This window comes from Phyllobates terribilis, unplaced genomic scaffold (assembly GCF_046119375.1).
Source record: "Phyllobates terribilis strain yellow unplaced genomic scaffold, ASM4611937v1 Scaffold_7__3_contigs__length_470593459, whole genome shotgun sequence".
Lineage (NCBI taxonomy): Eukaryota > Metazoa > Chordata > Amphibia > Anura > Dendrobatidae > Phyllobates > Phyllobates terribilis.
In genome coordinates this window covers 266,460,976-266,483,040 of record NW_027362767.1, presented here as the reverse complement: position 1 = coordinate 266,483,040, position 22,065 = coordinate 266,460,976, and the positions used below count along the sequence as shown (strand labels likewise).

At 42.5% G+C, this 22,065-nt stretch overlaps 1 protein-coding gene across 2 annotated transcripts in view; it reads right to left on the bottom strand.

Moving 5' to 3' along the window:
• AK8 (adenylate kinase 8) overlaps nucleotides 1-22,065 on the bottom strand; it is a 220,771-nt gene that overhangs the window by 187,534 nt on the left and 11,172 nt on the right. The window contains exons 3-5 of one of the 2 annotated variants that reach the window (XM_073637850.1): nucleotides 19,049-19,098; nucleotides 13,737-13,850; nucleotides 10,186-10,254 (exon numbers count right to left, since the gene is read on the bottom strand). In XM_073637850.1, coding sequence (XP_073493951.1) covers nucleotides 10,186-10,254; nucleotides 13,737-13,850; nucleotides 19,049-19,098 — 233 coding nt within the window. Of the gene's footprint in view, nucleotides 1-10,185; nucleotides 10,255-10,643; nucleotides 10,708-13,736; nucleotides 13,851-19,048; nucleotides 19,099-22,065 lie in introns of those variants that run through there. The other variant, XM_073637851.1, reaches the window with a different exon arrangement.

Below are 22,065 nucleotides of genomic sequence, written 5' to 3'. Positions count from 1 at the left end.
TATTCGCGCCATATCTCATGATGAATGTTATTCACGCCATATCTCATGATGCACCTGTTATTCACGCCATATCTCATGATGCGGCAGTTATTCACGCCATATCTCATGATGCGGCAGTTATTCACGCCATATCTCATGATGCACCTGTTATTCACGCCATATCTCATGATGCACCTGTTATTCGCGCCATATCTCATGATGCGCCTGTTATTCGCGCCATATCTCATGATGAATGTTATTCGCGCCATATCTCATGATGCGCCTGTTATTCGTCCCATATTTCATGATGCACCTGTTATTCACGCCATATCTCATGATGCACCTGTTATTCGCGCCATATCTCATGATGCACCTGTTATTCGCGCCAAATCTCATGATGCACCTGTTATTCACGCCATATCTCATGATGAATGTTATTCACGCCATATCTCATGATGCACCTGTTATTCGCGCCATATCTCATGATGAATGTTATTCACGCCATATCTCATGATGCACCTGTTATTCACGCCATATCTCATGATGCGGCAGTTATTCACGCCATATCTCATGATGCGGCAGTTATTCACGCCATATCTCATGATGCACCTGTTATTCACGCCATATCTCATGATGCACCTGTTATTCACGCCATATCTCATGATGCGTCCTTTATTCGCGCCATATCTCATGATGAATGTTATTCGCGCCATATCTCATGATGCACCTGTTATTCGCGCCATATCTCATGATGCGCCTGTTATTCGCGCCATATCTCATGATGAATGTTATTCGCGCCATATCTCATGATGCGCCTGTTATTCGTCCCATATTTCATGATGCACCTGTTATTCACGCCATATCTCATGATGCGCCTGTTATTCACGCCATATCTCATGATGCGCCTGTTATTCGCGCCATATCTCATGATGCGCCTGTTATTCGCGCCATATCTCATGATGAATGTTATTCACGCCATATCTCATGATGCACCTGTTATTCGCGCCATATCTCATGATGAATGTTATTCACGCCATATCTCATGATGCACCTGTTATTCGCGCCATATCTCATGATGCGCCTGTTATTCACGCCATATCTCATGATGAATGTTATTCACACCATATCTCATGATGCACCTGTTATTCGCGCCATATCTCATGATGCACCTGTTATTCGCGCCAAATCTCATGATGCACCTGTTATTCACGCCATATCTCATGATGAATGTTATTCACGCCATATCTCATGATGCGCCCGTTATTCGTCCCATATCTCATGATGCGGCAGTTATTCACGCCATATCTCATGATGCTCCTGTTATTCACGCCATATCTCATGATGCGCCTGTTATTCACGCCATATCTCATGATGCACCTGTTATTCACGCCATATCTCATGATGCGTCCTTTATTCGCGCCATATCTCATGATGAATGTTATTCGCGCCATATCTCATGATGCACCTGTTATTCGCGCCATATCTCATGATGCGCCTGTTATTCGCGCCATATCTCATGTTGAATGTTATTCGCGCCATATCTCATGATGCGCCTGTTATTCGTCCCATATCTCATGATGCACCTGTTATTCACGCCATATCTCATGATGCGCCTGTTATTCACGCCATATCTCATGATGCGCCTGTTATTCGCGCCATATCTCATGATGCGCCTGTTATTCGCGTCATATCTCATGATGAATGTTATTCACGCCATATCTCATGATGCACCTGTTATTCGCGCCATATCTCATGATGCGCCTGTTATTCACGCCATATCTCATGATGAATGTTATTCACACCATATCTCATGATGCACCTGTTATTCGCGCCATATCTCATGATGCACCTGTTATTCGCGCCATATCTCATGATGCACCTGTTATTCACGCCATATCTCATGATGAATGTTATTCACGCCATATCTCATGATGCGCCCGTTATTCGTCCCATATCTCATGATGCGGCAGTTATTCACGCCATATCTCATGATGCTCCTGTTATTCACGCCATATCTCATGATGCGCCTGTTATTCACGCCATATCTCATGATGCACCTGTTATTCACGCCATATCTCATGATGCGTCCTTTATTCGCGCCACATCTCATGATGAATGTTATTCGCGCCATATCTCATGATGCACCTGTTATTCGCGCCATATCTCATGATGCGCCTGTTATTCGCGCCATATCTCATGATGAATGTTATTCGCGCCATATCTCATGATGCACCTGTCATTCACGCCATATCTCATGATGTACCTGTTATTCGCGCCATATCTCGTGATGCGCCTGTTATTCGCGCCATATCTCATGATGAATGTTATTCGCGCCATATCTCATGATGAATGTTATTCGCGCCATATCTCATGATGCGCCTGTTATTCGTCCCATATCTCATGATGCACCTGTTATTCGTCCCATATCTCATGATGCACCTGTTATTCACGCCATATCTCATGATGCGCCTGTTATTCACGCCATATCTCATGATGCGCCTGTTGTTCGCGCCATATCTCATGATGCGCCTGTTATTCACGCCATATCTCATGATGCACCTGTTATTCACGCCATATCTCATGATGCGTCCTTTATTCGCGCCATATCTCATGATGAATGTTATTCGTGCCATATCTCATGATGCACCTGTTATTCGCGCCATATCTCATGATGCGCCTGTTATTCGCGCCATATCTCATGATGAATGTTATTCGCGCCATATCTCATGATGCACCTGTTATTCGCGCCATATCTCATGATGAATGTTATTCGCGCCATATCTCATGATGAATGTTATTCGCGCCATATCTCATGATGCACCTGTTATTCGCGCCATATCTCATGATGCGCCTGTTATTCGCGCCATATCTCATGATGAATGTTATTCGCGCCATATCTCATGATGCACCTGTTATTCACGCCATATCTCATGATGTACCTGTTATTCGCGCCATATCTCATGATGCGCCTGTTATTCGCGCCATATCTCATGATGAATGTTATTCGCGCCATATCTCATGATGCACCTGTTATTCGCGCCATATCTCATGATGAATGTTATTCGCGCCATATCTCATGATGCACCTCTTATTCGCGCCATATCTCATGATGAATGTTATTCGCGCCATATCTCATGATGCACCTGTTATTCGTCCCATATCTCATGATGCACCTGTTATTCACGCCATATCTCATGATGCGCCTGTTATTCGCGCCATATCTCATGATGCGCCTGTTATTCGCGCCATATCTCATGATGCGCCTGTTATTCGCGCCATATCTCATGATGAATGTTATTCACGCCATATCTCATGATGCACCTGTTATTCGCGCCATATCTCATGATGAATGTTATTCACGCCATATCTCATGATGCACCTGTTATTCACGCCATATCTCATGATGCGGCAGTTATTCATGCCATATCTCATGATGCGGCAGTTATTCATGCCATATCTCATGATGCGGCAGTTATTCACGCCATATCTCATGATGCGGCAGTTATTCACGCCATATCTCATGATGCACCTGTTATTCACGCCATATCTCATGATGCACCTGTTATTCACGCCATATCTCATGATGCACCTGTTATTCACGCCATATCTCATGATGCGTCCTTTATTCGCGCCATATCTCATGATGAATGTTATTCGCGCCATATCTCATGATGCACCTGTTATTCGCGCCATATCTCATGATGAATGTTATTCACGCCATATCTCATGATGCGTCCTTTATTCGCGCCATATCTCATGATGAATGTTATTCGCGCCATATCTGATGATGCACCTGTTATTCGCGCCATATCTCATGATGAATGTTATTCACGCCATATCTCATGATGCACCTGTTATTCACGCCATATCTCATGATGCGTCCTTTATTCGCGCCATATCTCATGATGAATGTTATTCGCGCCATATCTCATGATGCGCCTGTTATTCGCGCCATATCTCATGATGAATGTTATTCACGCCATAACTCATGATGCGCCTGTTATTCGTGCCATATCTCATGATGCGCCTGTTATTCGCGCCATATCTCATGATGAATGTTATTCACGCCATATCTCATGATGCACCTGTTATTCGCGCCATATCTCATGATGAATGTTATTCACGCCATATCTGATGCACCTGTTATTCGCGCCATATCTCATGATGCGCCTGTTATTCACGCCATATCTCATGATGAATGTTATTCACACCATATCTCATGATGCACCTGTTATTCGCGCCATATCTCATGATGCACCTGTTATTCGCGCCATATCTCATGATGCACCTGTTATTCACGCCATATCTCATGATGAATGTTATTCGCGCCATATCTCATGATGCACCTGTTATTCACGCCATATCTCATGATGCACCTGTTATTCACGCCATATCTCATGATGCGCCTGTTATTCGCGCCATATCTCATGATGCACCTGTTATTCACGCCATATCTCATGATGTACCTGTTATTCGCGCCATATCTCATGATGCGCCTGTTATTCGCGCCATATCTCATGATGAATGTTATTCGCGCCATATCTCATGATGCACCTGTTATTCGCGCCATATCTCATTATGAATGTTATTCGCGCCATATCTCATGATGCACCTGTTATTCACGCCATATCTCATGATGCACCTGTTATTCACGCCATATCTCATGATGCGTCCTTTATTCGCGCCATATCTCATGATGAATGTTATTCGTGCCATATCTCATGATGCACCTGTTATTCGCGCCATATCTCATGATGCGCCTGTTATTCGCGCCATATCTCATGATGAATGTTATTCGCGCCATATCTCATGATGCACCTGTTATTCGCGCCATATCTCATGATGAATGTTATTCGCGCCATATCTCATGATGAATGTTATTCGCGCCATATCTCATGATGCACCTGTTATTCGCGCCATATCTCATGATGCGCCTGTTATTCGCGCCATATCTCATGATGAATGTTATTCGCGCCATATCTCATGATGCACCTGTTATTCACGCCATATCTCATGATGTACCTGTTATTCGCGCCATATCTCATGATGCGCCTGTTATTCGCGCCATATCTCATGATGAATGTTATTCGCGCCATATCTCATGATGCACCTGTTATTCGCGCCATATCTCATGATGAATGTTATTCGCGCCATATCTCATGATGCACCTCTTATTCGCGCCATATCTCATGATGAATGTTATTCGCGCCATATCTCATGATGCACCTGTTATTCGTCCCATATCTCATGATGCACCTGTTATTCACGCCATATCTCATGATGCGCCTGTTATTCGCGCCATATCTCATGATGCGCCTGTTATTCGCGCCATATCTCATGATGCGCCTGTTATTCGCGCCATATCTCATGATGAATGTTATTCACGCCATATCTCATGATGCACCTGTTATTCGCGCCATATCTCATGATGAATGTTATTCACGCCATATCTCATGATGCACCTGTTATTCACGCCATATCTCATGATGCGGCAGTTATTCATGCCATATCTCATGATGCGGCAGTTATTCACGCCATATCTCATGATGCGGCAGTTATTCACGCCATATCTCATGATGCGGCAGTTATTCACGCCATATCTCATGATGCACCTGTTATTCACGCCATATCTCATGATGCACCTGTTATTCACGCCATATCTCATGATGCACCTGTTATTCACGCCATATCTCATGATGCGTCCTTTATTCGCGCCATATCTCATGATGAATGTTATTCGCGCCATATCTCATGATGCACCTGTTATTCGCGCCATATCTCATGATGCGCCTGTTATTCGCGCCATATCTCATGATGAATGTTATTCACGCCATATCTCATGATGCGCCTGTTATTCGTGCCATATCTCATGATGCGCCTGTTATTCGTGCCATATCTCATGATGAATGTTATTCACGCCATATCTCATGATGCACCTGTTATTCGCGCCATATCTCATGATGAATGTTATTCACGCCATATCTCATGATGCACCTGTTATTCACGCCATATCTGATGCACCTGTTATTCGCGCCATATCTCATGATGCGCCTGTTATTCACGCCATATCTCATGATGAATGTTATTCGCGCCATATCTCATGATGCACCTGTTATTCACGCCATATCTCATGATGCACCTGTTATTCACGCCATATCTCATGATGCGCCTGTTATTCGCGCCATATCTCATGATGCACCTGTTATTCACGCCATATCTCATGATGTACCTGTTATTCGCGCCATATCTCATGATGCGCCTGTTATTCGCGCCATATCTCATGATGAATGTTATTCGCGCCATATCTCATGATGCACCTGTTATTCGCGCCATATCTCATTATGAATGTTATTCGCGCCATATCTCATGATGCACCTGTTATTCGTGCCATATCTCATGATGAATGTTATTCGCGCCATATCTCATGATGCACCTGTTATTCGTCCCATATCTCATGATGCACCTGTTATTCACGCCATATCTCATGATGCGCCTGTTATTCACGCCATATCTCATGATGCGCCTGTTATTCGCGCCATATCTCATGATGCGCCTGTTATTCACGCCATATCTCATGATGCACCTGTTATTCGCGCCATATCTCATGATGAATGTTATTCACGCCATATCTCATGATGCGGCAGTTATTCACGCCATATCTCATGATGCGGCAGTTATTCACGCCATATCTCATGATGCGGCAGTTATTCACGCCATATCTCATGATGCACCTGTTATTCACGCCATATCTCATGATGCACCTGTTATTCACGCCATATCTCATGATGCGTCCTTTATTCGCGCCATATCTCATGATGAATGTTATTCGCGCCATATCTCATGATGCACCTGTTATTCGCGCCGTATCTCATGATGAATGTTATTCACGCCATATCTCATGATGCACCTGTTATTCGCGCCATATCTCATGATGAATGTTATTCGCGCCATCTCATGATGCACCTGTTATTCGCGCCATATCTCATGATGCGCCTGTTATTCGCGCCATATCTCATGATGAATGTTATTCGCGCCATATCTCATGATGCGCCTGTTATTCGTCCCATATCTCATGATGCACCTGTTATTCACGCCATATCTCATGATGCGCCTGTTATTCACGCCATATCTCATGATGCGCCTGTTATTCGCGCCATATCTCATGATGCGCCTGTTATTCGCGCCATATCTCATGATGAATGTTATTCACGCCATATCTCATGATGCACCTGTTATTCGCGCCATATCTCATGATGAATGTTATTCACGCCATATCTCATGATGCACCTGTTATTCGCGCCATATCTCATGATGCGCCTGTTATTCACGCCATATCTCATGATGAATGTTATTCACACCATATCTCATGATGCACCTGTTATTCGCGCCATATCTCATGATGCACCTGTTATTCGCGCCATATCTCATGATGCACCTGTTATTCACGCCATATCTCATGATGAATGTTATTCACGCCATATCTCATGATGCGCCCGTTATTCGCGCCATATCTCATGATGAATGTTATTCGCGCCATATCTCATGATGCACCTGTTATTCGCGCTATATCTCATGATGCACCTGTTATTCGCGCCATATCTCATGATGCGCCTGTTATTCGCGCCATATCTCATGATGAATGTTATTCGCGCCATATCTCATGATGTACCTGTTATTCGCGCCATATCTCATGATGCGCCTGTTATTCGCGCCATATCTCATGATGAATGTTATTCGCGCCATATCTCATGATGCACCTGTTATTCGCGCCATATCTCATGATGAATGTTATTCGCGCCATATCTCATGATGCACCTGTTATTCGCGCCATATCTCATGATGAATGTTATTCGCGCCATATCTCATGATGCATCCTTTATTCGTCCCATATCTCATGATGCACCTGTTATTCACGCCATATCTCATGATGCGCCTGTTATTCACGCCATATCTCATGATGCGCCTGTTATTCGCGCCATATCTCATGATGCGCCTGTTATTCGCGCCATATCTCATGATGAATGTTATTCACGCCATATCTCATGATGCACCTGTTATTCACGCCATATCTCATGATGCGGCAGTTATTCACGCCATATCTCATGATGCGGCAGTTATTCACGCCATATCTCATGATGCGGCAGTTATTCACGCCATATCTCATAATGCGGCAGTTATTCACGCCATATCTCATGATGCACCTGTTATTCACGCCATATCTCATGATGCATCTGTTATTCACGCCATATCTCATGATGCGTCCTTTATTCGCGCCATATCTCATGATGAATGTTATTCGCGCCATATCTCATGATGCGCCTGTTATTCGCGCCATATCTCATGATGCGCCTGTTATTCGCGCCATATCTCATGATGCGCCCGTTATTCGCGCCATATCTCATGATGCGTCCTTTATTCGCGCCATATCTCATGATGCGCCCGTTATTCGCACCATATCTCATGATGCGTCCTTTATTCGCGCCATATCTCATGATGCGCCCGTTATTCGCACCATATCTCATGATGCGTCCTTTATTCGCGCCATATCTAATGATGCGCCCGTTATTCGCGCCATATCTCATGATGCGTCAGTTATTCGTCCCATATCTCATGATGCGCCCGTTATTCGCGCCATATCTCATAATGCGTCCTTTATTCGCGCCATATCTCATGATTCGCCCGTTATTCGCGCCATATCTCATGATGCGTCCTTTATTCGCGCCATATCTAATGATGCGCCCGTTATTCGCGCCATATCTCATGATGCGCCCGCTATTCGCACCATATCTCATGATGCGCCCGTTATTAACGCCATATCTCACGATGCGCCTGTTATTTGCGCCATATCTCATGATGCACCCGCTATTCGCGCCATATCTCATGATGCGCCCGCTATTCGCGCCATATCTCATGATGCGCCCGTTATTAACGCCATATCTCACGATGCTCCTGTTATTCGCGCCATATCTCATGATGCGCCTGTTATTCGCGCCATATCTCATGATGCGCCCACTATTCGCGCCATATCTCATGATGCGCCCGTTATTAACGCCATATCTCACGATGCGCCTGTTATTTGCGCCATATCTCATGATGCGCCTGTTATTCGCGCCATATCTCATGATGCACCCGTTATTCGCACATCTAATGATGCGCCCGTTATTCGCGCCATATCTCATGATGCGCCCGTTATTCGTCCCATATCTCATGATGCGCCTGTTATTCGCGCCATATCTCATGATGCGCCCGTTATTCGTCCCATATCTCATGATGTGCCCGTTATTCGCGCCATATCTAATGATGCGCCCGTTATTCGCGCCATATCTCATGATGTGCCCGTTATTCGCGCCATATCTCATGATGCGCCCGTTATTCGCGCCATATCTCATGATGCGCCCGTTATTCGCGCCATATCTCATGATGCGCCCGTTATTAACGCCATATCTCAAGAAGCGCCTGTTATTTGCGCCATATCTCATGATGCGCCCGTTATTAACGCCATATCTCACGATGCGCCTGTTATTTGCGCCATATCTCATGATGCGCCTGTTATTTGCGCCATATCTCATGATGTGCCTGTTATTCGCGCCATATCTAATGATGCGCCCGTTATTCGCGCCATATCTCATGATGCGCCTGTTATTTGCGCCATATCTCATGATGCGCCCATTACTCGTGCCAGATATGGGTCCTCAAGGCGACAACATGCCGGCGTTTCTAATCTTACGGCCCGGTTGTCTTGGGGGTATGGAAGCTGACATGCCCCCAGTATATCCTGAAATACTGTACTAGAAAGCGACGAGGCAGTAAATCCGGGTGCACATGCTGGAGAACGCGGCCGATGTGTTGGCAGATCGACCTCTCATGTGTGCCACCTGCCCGGGGCGATCAGCAACGCTTTGCTTGCCGTGGCTTTGTTCTCTGCAGTTAGCATATGCCAGCATTCACCATCATCTTCTATCCTAGTGAAACGGTGTCTGCCCGCCGCTGCCTGCTATACACATCCTGGGCATACCTGCTGCTGACAACCCCCCTCCCCCACACGTTGCATAGTGGAAAACAGAGCATCCCCCAAAAAAAATTCAGCCTCAAATGGCTGATAACAGGGAGCAAAAGACAGTAGTCCGCTGCATGACACATGGAGAGAGGACGGCGTGTAGGTTTTACGATCAGCCCATTGCTCGGCTGCAGGCTTGGACCACTCACCCTCTTGACGCAGTCCACCTCTGCCAGCCGTTCCTGGATGAGCCGGGTCCACAGAGTGTCAGGGATTTCCTACAAGAAGAGGAGATGTACATTAGTGCATAAGTGATGACCACCAGACCAGAGCATCTGCCGCTTCACTTTCCCTGGCAGAGAGGAGGTGCGGGGGTAGAGGGGATAGGCAGGAGAGCTGGGGGTCTCTGCTCCAGTCACACGTCCCGGTGGGTGGCATGTGTCAGAGCCTCTCGCTGCAGGAGAGCAAATCTGCAGCTTTGAGTGCTCTTCCTTCCAGAGGTATTTCCTGCTGCTCGCGGGCCGGGTTGGTGTCTAGTGCGCCCCTTTGATGTGTCATGTCAAACCAGACTAGCGTCTACCGGGGGGTCCGTGCTACACGGCATCACCATGAAGATGAAGTGAGCTGTGCGGGTGTGAAGGGGCCTCACAAGTCATGTCATCCTCACCTGTCACTACAAGGGTTACATCCATGCGCCGCGCCATACTCATCTACATTTGTGTCATGTGACTATAGCGTCGGTGACCCCCGCAATGTAGGTAACGCGTGAAAACATGTCCAATTGTTCCTCGCCATTTTTAGGATCTCTGCATGCTGTCAGTGAATGCATTTTTGTTTTCATTCTGCTCGGTCACACAGCTGAGGGTTTGTTGTAACGTGCAAGTGTTGATCAGTGCTATACAACACATTTTCAGGTCCCTGGTCACCTGACTTTTTAGCGGTGCCCCATTAGGGTACCGCTATATTCAGTGACCCTGACTCAGCTGCATTGTCTACTGGAGTCATTAGCAGTCTGAGATCTGCTTTTTTCCCCCATGCTTTACACTGCAGTTTTTCTTGCATAGATTTAGTGATGCTCAGTGGGAATGTTACATGTGAAGAGCAGGAATGATTATAAACCAGGACATAATAGGCGGACATCTGCACAGGGTGATTTGCATGGTTGCATATGCGGTTTAGTGTTAGCTGGCCGTCTGATAACTTAGGGTTCTGGTCTGGGCTCTGATAGATTACAAGTTTGGAGGTCTGATTATTTTAAGAGTCTGGTGTCTAATAATTAAGCGGTCAGTTTGGGGTCTGATATTTAAGGGATCAGGTATGGGATCTGATAAATTTGGGAGGTCTGATAAGGAAAAATTAAGGGGTCTGGATTAGACCAGACCCTTAAACTGCCTGACTCAAGACCAGCCCCCTTAATAATAAGACCTTAAACCAAACCCCTTAATTATGAGACCTCAGACCTACAACGTAAGATCTCACCTGGGGTCTACTAATTTAGGGGATGGGGAGTCTCATAATTCTGGGTTCTAAAATTTTAGTGATTTAGTCAGTGGAGGCAATATTTAGTGGGTCTGGTCTTGCATCTGACAAGTTGTCTGGTTTGAGGTCTTATTATTAAGGGGGACTGATCAGATCTTATTCTCAACCCCTAAATGATATGACCCAAGACCCTGTCATTAGAAGTCCTCAAACCTGTAATCTAGGGGTCTGGCGCTAGGTCTGATAATTTAGTTAATTTAGATCACTTCTGATGAATTTAGTACCTGGCTGTTAATTGCCTTGACTTTCACATGTGAGGAGGAAGGTCCCGGCAGGGCAGAACCTAGACATTTCCTATTACTACAAAAATCAAGGGAACTCACAACCTGGATCAAAACCCTTTAAAATCACATTTTGGAAGCTTAAAATAAAATACTAACCACGTAGTTCACATGGCGGTTTCCAAATGTGTCTGAAAAAGGGGCCTGGTCTGGGGTCTGATGCGATCTTAGTCCCGATGCCTAAATTATCAGACCCAAGACCAGACCCCTTAATCATAAAACCTTAATTATGAGATCTCAGGCCCCCAATATAGGGTCCTTGCCTGGGGTCTGATAATTTAGGGCTTGAGAAGGCTCAGAATTTAAGAGTCTGGGTCCTAAATATGTAACCATCAGTGGATCTGCAGGAAACGCGGGGTCCGATAAGCTCGTCGCCATTCCTCAAGTCAAACGCTTACTCTTTAGTAATTCATAATACAAGCCAAACACTTGAAGCCAAGGAATTTACACCATTATTGCGCCTCAAATCACCGCGGGTCGTTTAGCGATACTTCTGTGAGCGCCAGATACAGCAGAGGCGGCGTACAGCGGGAGCGGCAGCGCCAAATCCCCCACCTAATACCTTTATACAGTAGATGAAGCGGCTTCCTATCTATAAGTGCATGTAATTTCATCCTAATACTGAAGGGTAAAAAAAACGTAAGGCACGTCGACTCTGCCATCATTAACGACGGCTCCGAAGAAAATGTTCTCTCATTAAGCGCAATTGAAAAGCGAGAGGCTGATCATCGAAGGATTAACGGGCTCTGCATATGTACAAATCGCTGGCACCCTCCGCTGCCGCTAATCCGTTCTGAAGATCTCCAGCAAACCCCCGCAGCTTAACAAAGAGGCTTTCAATGATTTCTGCTAATTACGCCGCTGCTTCTTCTTCTCTTTTTTTTCCTCTCCTTTCCTAGATGTATCTACTGATGCAATGAACGGCTGATGGGAACGAGAAGTGCCGCTGACAGCAAGCGGAGGAGTCGCTCTGAAGTGCTTCCATTTTTAGCAGCTTATACTCCTGCAGTTTAAAGGGGAACTCCTACTGGAGCAGGGAATATCCCATTAGCACGGAGCACAACACCAGGCCCCCTCTTACATATTGAGACAAACTTTCATCATGGGTGTAACTATAGAGGGGTGGGTAGCCCTAAAGACACCAAAATCATGAATGACACATGGTAGGTGGGAGACCCCTTTCAAGTTATCAGTAGATGTGCAGCACTTATAGAATCAACCTGCAGTGTAAAGCAAGGTGGACACAGTTTGAGATGGGGAATCTGGAAGTCAATTAAGGCCATAGGCGGAAAAATTTCTGCTGCGGATTTGGTGACAAATCTGCAAGAAAATCCACACACGTGTAGTGATTCTGTCACTACGATGCATTGCATGGGGTGATATCCACACAGCAAATCCTGAGTGTCTGACCACGGCCTGATATCACTGTGGATATCACCCCGTGCAATGCAAAAGGTGAATTCTGCAAAATCACCATTGCATTTCCACTCCTGAATATGCAGTGTTTTTTTTGGTGCTGTTGTGGATTTTCTGGGCCCAGGGAAGAACGTACAGCTCTGTCTACACCAGATGAATAGCATGCTACAACCACAGTGTGGACTGACACACAGGCAGAACAACGAGTGTAACAACTGGTGGGATGAAGATCTCTATGGGCACTGTAATGGCAGCTGCTACCAGCTACCTACCTAAAGGGGCAATTGCATAACCCGATGGTGTCCGTGTTCTAGGATTTAGGTTACAGCTACAATTTCTAACAGCGTCACAGACACATAAGAGGCTTTTTGTTTTTAGTAAAACCTAAATTCCCCCTAAAAGGTATTTATTGATTTCCGTGCCGTCGATCGCTCCACGATTCGGTGACTGTACATATAAGAGATGCTTTTTCTGCCTTCACGTGGACGTGTTTGGAAATAATGCCTGGCTTTCCGTGGCCTTACCTGGTCTCTCCCTTTGTACGAGAGCACTTCCTCCACCAGCGCGGAGACATCACTTGACAAGCAGCTCTCTGGAGTCAGGTGAGTGGCGTTCAGACGCTTACACAGCAGCTTCGCCTGCGGGGAGAAGAACAGGAGAGCCACAGTCCAACTTCTGCAGAAGAAAACACGTTTCAAAGGCCTCATATTTCTTCATGCCAAGCAAACCTCCTCCTCCTCCTCCTCGCTGCCGGCGCCTTTAAATAAATGATCTATGAGCAAATGTATGTTTAAACACAGCACGGTCCCCCGAGGAGCCAGAGGGGGCACAGGAGGGCCGAGGGGACCCAAACTCACAACCCCGAGAGGTGGCAGGAGGAGCGGACCCCAGTCATCTATAATGTATGAGATACCTACCCAGCGGGCTTCACCAGGCACAGCTGCCCGCAGAGGGACAGGCACGGGGGTCTGTGCCATAGTAATGTGACCACGGGTGCGGCTACCACAAATCTACCTCCTCTCTGCAATGTCAACTCATATTATGTGCATTATAAGCTCCCTGCTTCACTGAACCCCGCACTGGTCATTATAGACCACCTGTATTATACTCCGGTCATTATATACCATCTGTATCATATACCGGTCATTATATACTGGTGATTATATACCATCTGTATCATATACCGGTCATTATATAAGGGTCATTATATACCAGTCATTATATACCATCTGTATCCTATACTGGTCATTATATACCATTTGTATCATATACTGGTGATTATATACCATCTGTATCATATACCGGTCATTATATACTGGTCATTATATAAGGGTCATTATATACCATCTGTATCCTATGCTGGTCATTATATACCATTTGTATCATATACTGGTCATTATATACCATCTGTATTATATACCGGTCAGTATATACCATCTGTATTATATACCGGTCATTATATACCATTTGTATCATATACTGATCATTATATACTGGTCATTACATACCATCTGTATCATATACGGGTCATTATATACCATCTGTATCATATACGGGTCATTATATACCAGTCATTATATACCATCTGTATCCTATACTGGTCATTATATACCATCTGTATCATATACCGGTCATTATATAATGGTCATTATATACCATCTGTATCATATACTGGTCATTATATACCATCTGTATCCTATACTGGTTATTATATACCATTTGTATCATATACTGGTCATTATATACCATCTGCATCCTATACTGGTTATTATATACCATTTGTATCATATACTGGTCATTATATACCATCTGTATCCTATACTGGTTATTATATACCATTTGTATCCTATACTGGTTATTATATACCATCTGTATTATATACCGCTCATTATATACCATCTGTATTATTTACCAGTCATTATATACCATCTGTATCATATACCGGTCAGTATATACCTTCTGTATTATATACCGGTCAGTATATACCATCTGTATTATATACCAGTCATTATATACCATCTGTATCATATACTGGTCATTATATACCATCTGTATCATATATCATCTGTATCATATACCGGTCATTATATACCATCTGTATCATATACCGGTCATTATATACCATCTGTATCATATACCGGTCATTATATATTGGTCATTATATAAGGGTCATTATATACCAGTCATTATATACCATCTGTATCATATACTGGTGATTATATACCGGTCATTATATACTGGTCATTATATAAGGGTCATTATATACCATCTGTATCCTATGCTGGTCATTATATACCATCTGTATTATATACCGGTCCGTATATACCATCTGTATTATATACCGGTCATTATATACCATTTGTATCATATACTGGTCATTATATACAAGTGCTTCTCACTAAATTTTATAGATTGTGAGCCCTCGTGGACAGGCTCGCTGACTCGTTTTGTTCAAGATTATTGTAAGTGCTTCTGCTATGTATACCCCTTTTTCACATGTAAAGCTCCATGGAATAAATGGCGCTATAAATAATAATAAATTAGAATATCATCAAAAAGTTAATTTATTTCAGTTCTTCAATACAAAAAGTGAAACTCCTATATTATATAGAGTCATTACAAAAAGAATGATCTATTTCATGTGTTTATTTCTGTTAATGTTGATGATTATGGATTACAGCCAATGAAAACACAAAAGTCATTATCTCAGTAAATTAGAATACTTTATAACACCAGCTTGAAAAATGTTTGTAAATCCGAAATGTTGGCCTCCTGAAATGTATGTTCAGTAAATGCCCTCAATACTTGGTCGCGGCTCCATTTGCATCAATTACTGCATCAATGTGGCAATGTGGCATGGAGGCGATCAGCCTGTGGCACTGCTGAGGTGTTATGGAAGCCCAGGTTGCTTTGATAGCAGCCTTCAGCTCGTCTGTATTGTGGGTCTGGGGTCTCTCATCTTCCTCTTGACAATACCCCATAGATTCTCTATAATAGATTCTCTATGGGGTTAAGGTCAGGCGAGTTTGCTGCCAATCAAGCACAGTGATACTGTTGTTTGTAAACCAGGTATTGGTCCTTTTGGCAGTGTGGACAGGGGCCAAGTCCTGCTGGAGAATGACATTTCCATCTCCAAAAAGCTTGTCGGCAGAGGGAAGCATGAAGTGCTGTAAAATGTCCTGGTAGACGGCTGCGCTGACTTTGGTCTTGATAAAACACAGTGGACCTACACCAGCAGATGACATGGCTCCCCAAACCATCACTGATTGTGGAAACTTCACACTAGACCTCCAGCAGCTTGGATTGTGGCCTCTCCACTCTTCCTCCAGACTCTGGGACCTTGATTTCCAAATGAAATGAAAAATTTACTTTCATCTGAAAACAACACCTTGGACCACTGAGCTACAGTCCAGGTCTTTTCTCCTTGGCCCAGGTAAGACGCTTCTGGCGTTGTCTATTGGTCATGAGTGGCTTGACACGAGGAATGTGACACTTGTAGCCCATGACCTGGATACGTCTGTGTGTGGTGGCTCTTGAAGCAATGACTCCAGCAGCAGTCCACTCCTTGTGAATCTCCCCCAAATTTTTGAATGGCCTTTTCTTAACAATCCTTTCAAGGCTGCGGTTATCCCGGTTGCTTGTGCACCTTTTTCTACCACACTTTTTTCTTCCACTCAACTTTCCATTAATATGCTTGGATACCGCACTCTGTGAACAGCCAGCTTCTTTATCAATGACCTTCTGTGGCTTACCCTCCTTGTGGAGTGTGTCAATGACTGCCTTCTGGACATCTGTCAAGTCAGCAGTCTTCCCCATGATTGTGGAGCCTACTGAAACAGACTAAGGAACCTTTTTAAACGCTTAGGAAGCCTTTGCAGGTGTTTTTTTTAATTATTCTAACTTACTGAGATAATGACTTTTGTGTTTTCATTGGCTGTAAGCCATAATCATCAACATTAACAGAAATAAACACTTGAAATAGATCACGCTGTTTGTAATGACTATATATAATATGAGTTTCACTTTTTGTATTGAAGAACTGAAATAAATAAAATTTTTGTTGATATTCTAATTTTGTGAGAAGCACCTGTACCATCTGTATTATATACCAGTCATTATATACAGTATTATATACCGGCATTATATACCATCTGTATTATATACTGGTGATTATATACCATCTGTATTATTTACCAGTCATTATATACAGTATTACATACTGGCATTATATACCATCTGTATTGTATACCGGTCAGTATATACCATCTGTATTATATACCAGTCATTATATACAGTATTATATACCGGCATTATATACCATCTGTATTATATACTGGTCATTATATACCATCTGTATTATTTACCAGTCATTATATACCATCTGTATTATATACCAGTCATTATATACAGTATTATATACCGGCATTATATACCATCTGTATTATATACTGGTGATTATATACCATCTGTATTATTTACCAGTCATTATATACAGTATTACATACTGGCATTATATACCATCTGTATTGTATACCGGTCAGTATATACCATCTGTATTATATACCAGTCATTATATACAGTATTATATACCGGCATTATATACCATCTGTATTATATACTGGTCATTATATACCATCTGTATTATTTACCAGTCATTATATACCATCTGTATTATATACCAGTCATTATATACAGTATTATATACCGGCATTATATACCATCTGTATTATATACTGGTGATTATATACCATCTGTATTATTTACCAGTCATTATATACAGTATTACTTACCGGCATTATATACCATCTGTATTGTATACCGGTCAGTATATACCATCTGTATTGTATACCAGTCATTATTTACAGTATTATATACCGGCATTATATACCATCTGTATTATATACTGGTCATTATATACCATCTGTATTATTTACCAGTCATTATATACAGTATTACATACTGGCATTATATACCATCTGTATTGTATACCGGTCAGTATATACCATCTGTATTATATACCAGTCATTATATACAGTATTATATACCGGCATTATATACCATCTGTATTATATACTGGTCATTATATACCATCTGTATTATTTACCAGTCATTATATACCATCTGTATTATATACCAGTCATTATATACAGTATTATATACCGGCATTATATACCATCTGTATTATATACTGGTGATTATATACCATCTGTATTATTTACCAGTCATTATATACAGTATTACTTACCGGCATTATATACCATCTGTATTGTATACCGGTCAGTATATACCATCTGTATTGTATACCAGTCATTATTTACAGTATTATATACCGGCATTATATACCATCTGTATTATATACTGGTGATTATATACCATCTGTATTATTTACCAGTCATTATATACAGTATTACATACCGGCATTATATACCATCTGTATTGTATACCGGTCAGTATATACCATCTGTATTATATACCAGTCATTATATACAGTATTATATACCGGCATTATATACCATCTGTATTATATACTGGTCATTATATACCATCTGTATTATTTACCAGTCATTATATACCAGTCATTATATACAGTGTTATATACCGGCATTATATACCATCTGTATTGTATACCGGTCAGTATATACCATCTGTATTGTATACCGGTCACTATATACCATCTGTATTATATACCGGTCATTATATACCGGTCAGTATATACCATCTGTATTATATACCAGTCATTATATACAGTATTATATACCATCTGTATTATATACTGGTCATTATATACCATCTGTATACTGGTAAGTTCAGTATAGATTTTTCTGTGCATACGTACCATAGTGTGTTTTCCTGAGGCTGGGGGGCCCAAAACTACAATTCTTGGCACTGTGGGGGGAGAAATAAAAGCTGATGAGATGTCAATATCCGCACAGGGGCGATGTCAGTCTTGTGGCTCATCTTCATTTACTTCGTAACACATTTTACTCCAAGTGTTAGGAAATTACATGCCAGTCTTGGGTGGCAGAGGAGCAGGGCTTTCCAGTGATTAGTGGAGGTCCCAGACACCAGACCCTATTACACAGGTGATGAATGTATGGTTGGAATACTCCTTTAAGAAGATCCAAGGAGATAAGAGCCATAGAGATAAGTCACAAACTGCTACAATGTACAAACAGCAACAAGACAAATTTCTATCCTCACTCCTTAGCTGCTCTATGTAGTTTTCGAGGGCGAATATAAATAATATTCTGCATATTCTGTAAATGTATGTATATATTTCAATTCTTTTGCTTGTTTGTTTTTTACATTTTTCTTTCTTTGTTTGAATATTATCAGGCTTGGTTTTTTTTGTTTTTTTTAATGTTTTGATGTTTGCATGGCTATCTTTATTATTTGGGGAGGGAGTATTTTTTTTATGTTTGTTTTCATTATCTTTGGGTCTTTTTGTTGCTTTTTTATATTTGCTTCTCTTTTTTTGTTGCTGTTCTTTCATGTTCTTGATTATTATTATTTTTGTATTTGTTTTTCAAGTTTTTTATTAGCTGTTTTTTATGTTTTTTTATGTTCTTTCATGTTTGCATGATTGTTTTGATTATTTTTGTGTCTGCTTTTCATGAGGTTTTTTTAGCATTTTTATTTTTTTCTGTGTTTTGAAGGTGTTACTGTCTTTCCTTTTTGGCTTTCTTTATGTTATTCTTGGTTGTTATTATTGTTTTGGGTTTTCTTTTGCAGTTTTTATAATGTTGAGGTTTTTTGCGTTTCAATGATTCTTCTTGGATGGTTACAGATTTTTTTGTTTTATTATTTTTAATATTTTAGGCTTTTTTTGTTTTCTTGGTTGTTTTTATCATTTTAGGGATGCTTTGGATGTTTAGTTTTGTTTAGAATTGTTTTCATATTTTAGTCACATCGCCACAAATAATTCTCAGGTTCCAAAACATTCAATAGCGTTTCCCAATTTCTGTGAAAACATGAAAAGCGGAATATTCTAGAGAAAAATGAAAGTTTTTCAAACTCCCAAAATACTTTTACTAGATCAGGACATAAAAGGGGAATTTTGGGCTTATCAAATCTTGATTGTGCCGCTTACACGTGATTGGTTGGCGATGTTTTTTTATTTTTATTTATTTTTCTCCTCTTCTTTAATAAACTCTCGGTTTCTTAACCCCCGACTTGGCGCACCTTGAAATTCCGACTGTGCGCGCTGGAATAATTCATTACCGTAGCCATGAAAGAGTGCTCTGTTGCCAAGATTAATCAACTTCTGCAGAGCACATCAAAGCGAATCGTGAAACCTTTCCATCCACGGATCCTTTTGAGGTTTTAACGAGGAAAGTGATTTAATATTCAGCAGAAACTCCTGGAGGTATTGGATCTTTTATGCGCAGCGTTTTTGGACAAACGTTTGATAAAAAAAGGGAACACTCTATTATATGCTCGGAATCGCGCTCTAATATTGCCCCGGGCTACTGTAAATGTTCGGTTTGTACTAAATCTGCGCTATATCTATAGATATTTTATCTCTCCTTATTGGACGGCGCTGAATGAGGCCGTGGAGGCGTCTGAGGAATCCCCGTCATGGCGCCATCACTCAGCTGATGAAGGGGTCTATGAATGGCGCAGTGATGTGTCACCTGACAGGTCATCACGTCACCTGTAGCCAAGTCACACCAAAGCTGCTGAGCCGCCATACTGGATATTACGCACCTACCATGTGTGGTACTGCCTGATGTGTAAGAGCAGCTAAGCACATGATGTATGCTACTGTCTGCTGAGCCGGTGTATCTAAGCCTACCACGTGTCATAATCGCTGATGAGACAATGTATCTAAGCTTATCACACGTGGTACACTCTGCTGAGCCAATGTATGTAAGTCTATCATATGGAACCCAGTCTGCTGAGCTGTGTATCTAATCCTATCGTGTATGAGAATTGTTTGTTGAGCTGCAGTATCTAAACCTATCATGTGAGATACTGTCTGCTGAGCTGTGTATCTAATCTAATCATGTGGTATACCGTGTAGTGAGCCGTGTATCTAATTCTATCCTGTGTGATACTGTCTGCTGAGCTATGTATCTAATCCTATCCTGTGTGATACTGTCTGCTGAGCTGTGTATCTAATCCTATCCTGTGTGATACTGTCTGCTGAGCCGTGTATCTAATCCTATCCTGAGCGATACTGTCTGCTGAGTCGTGTATCTAATCCTATCCTGTGTGATACTGTCTGCTGAGCCGTGTATCTAATCCTATCCTGTGTGATACTGTCTGCTGAGCTGTGTATCTAATCCTATCCTGTGTGATACTGTCTGCTGAGCCGTGTATCTAATCCTATCCTGTGTGATACTGTCTGCTGAGCCATGTATCTAATCCTATCCTGTGTGATACTGTCTGCTGAGCTGTGTATCTAATCCTATCCTGTGTGATACTGTCTGCTGAGCCGTGTATCTAATCCTATCCTGTGTGATACTGTCTGCTGAGCTGTGTATCTAATCCTATCCTGTGTGATACTGTCTGCTGAGCCGTGTATCTAATCCTATCCTGTGTGATACTGTCTGCTGAGCCATGTATCTAATCCTATGCTGTGTGATACTGTCTGCTGAGCTGTGTATCTAATCCTATCCTGAGCGATACTGTCTGCTGAGCCGTGTATCTAATCCTATCCTGTGTGATACTGTCTGCTGAGCTGTGTATCTAATCCTATCCTGAGCGATACTGTCTGCTGAGTCGTGTATCTAATCCCATCCTGCGTGATACTGTCTGCTGAGCCGTGTATCTAATCCTATCCTGTGTGATACTGTCTGCTGAGCTGTGTATCTAATCCTATCCTGTGTGATACTGTCTGCTGAGCTGTGT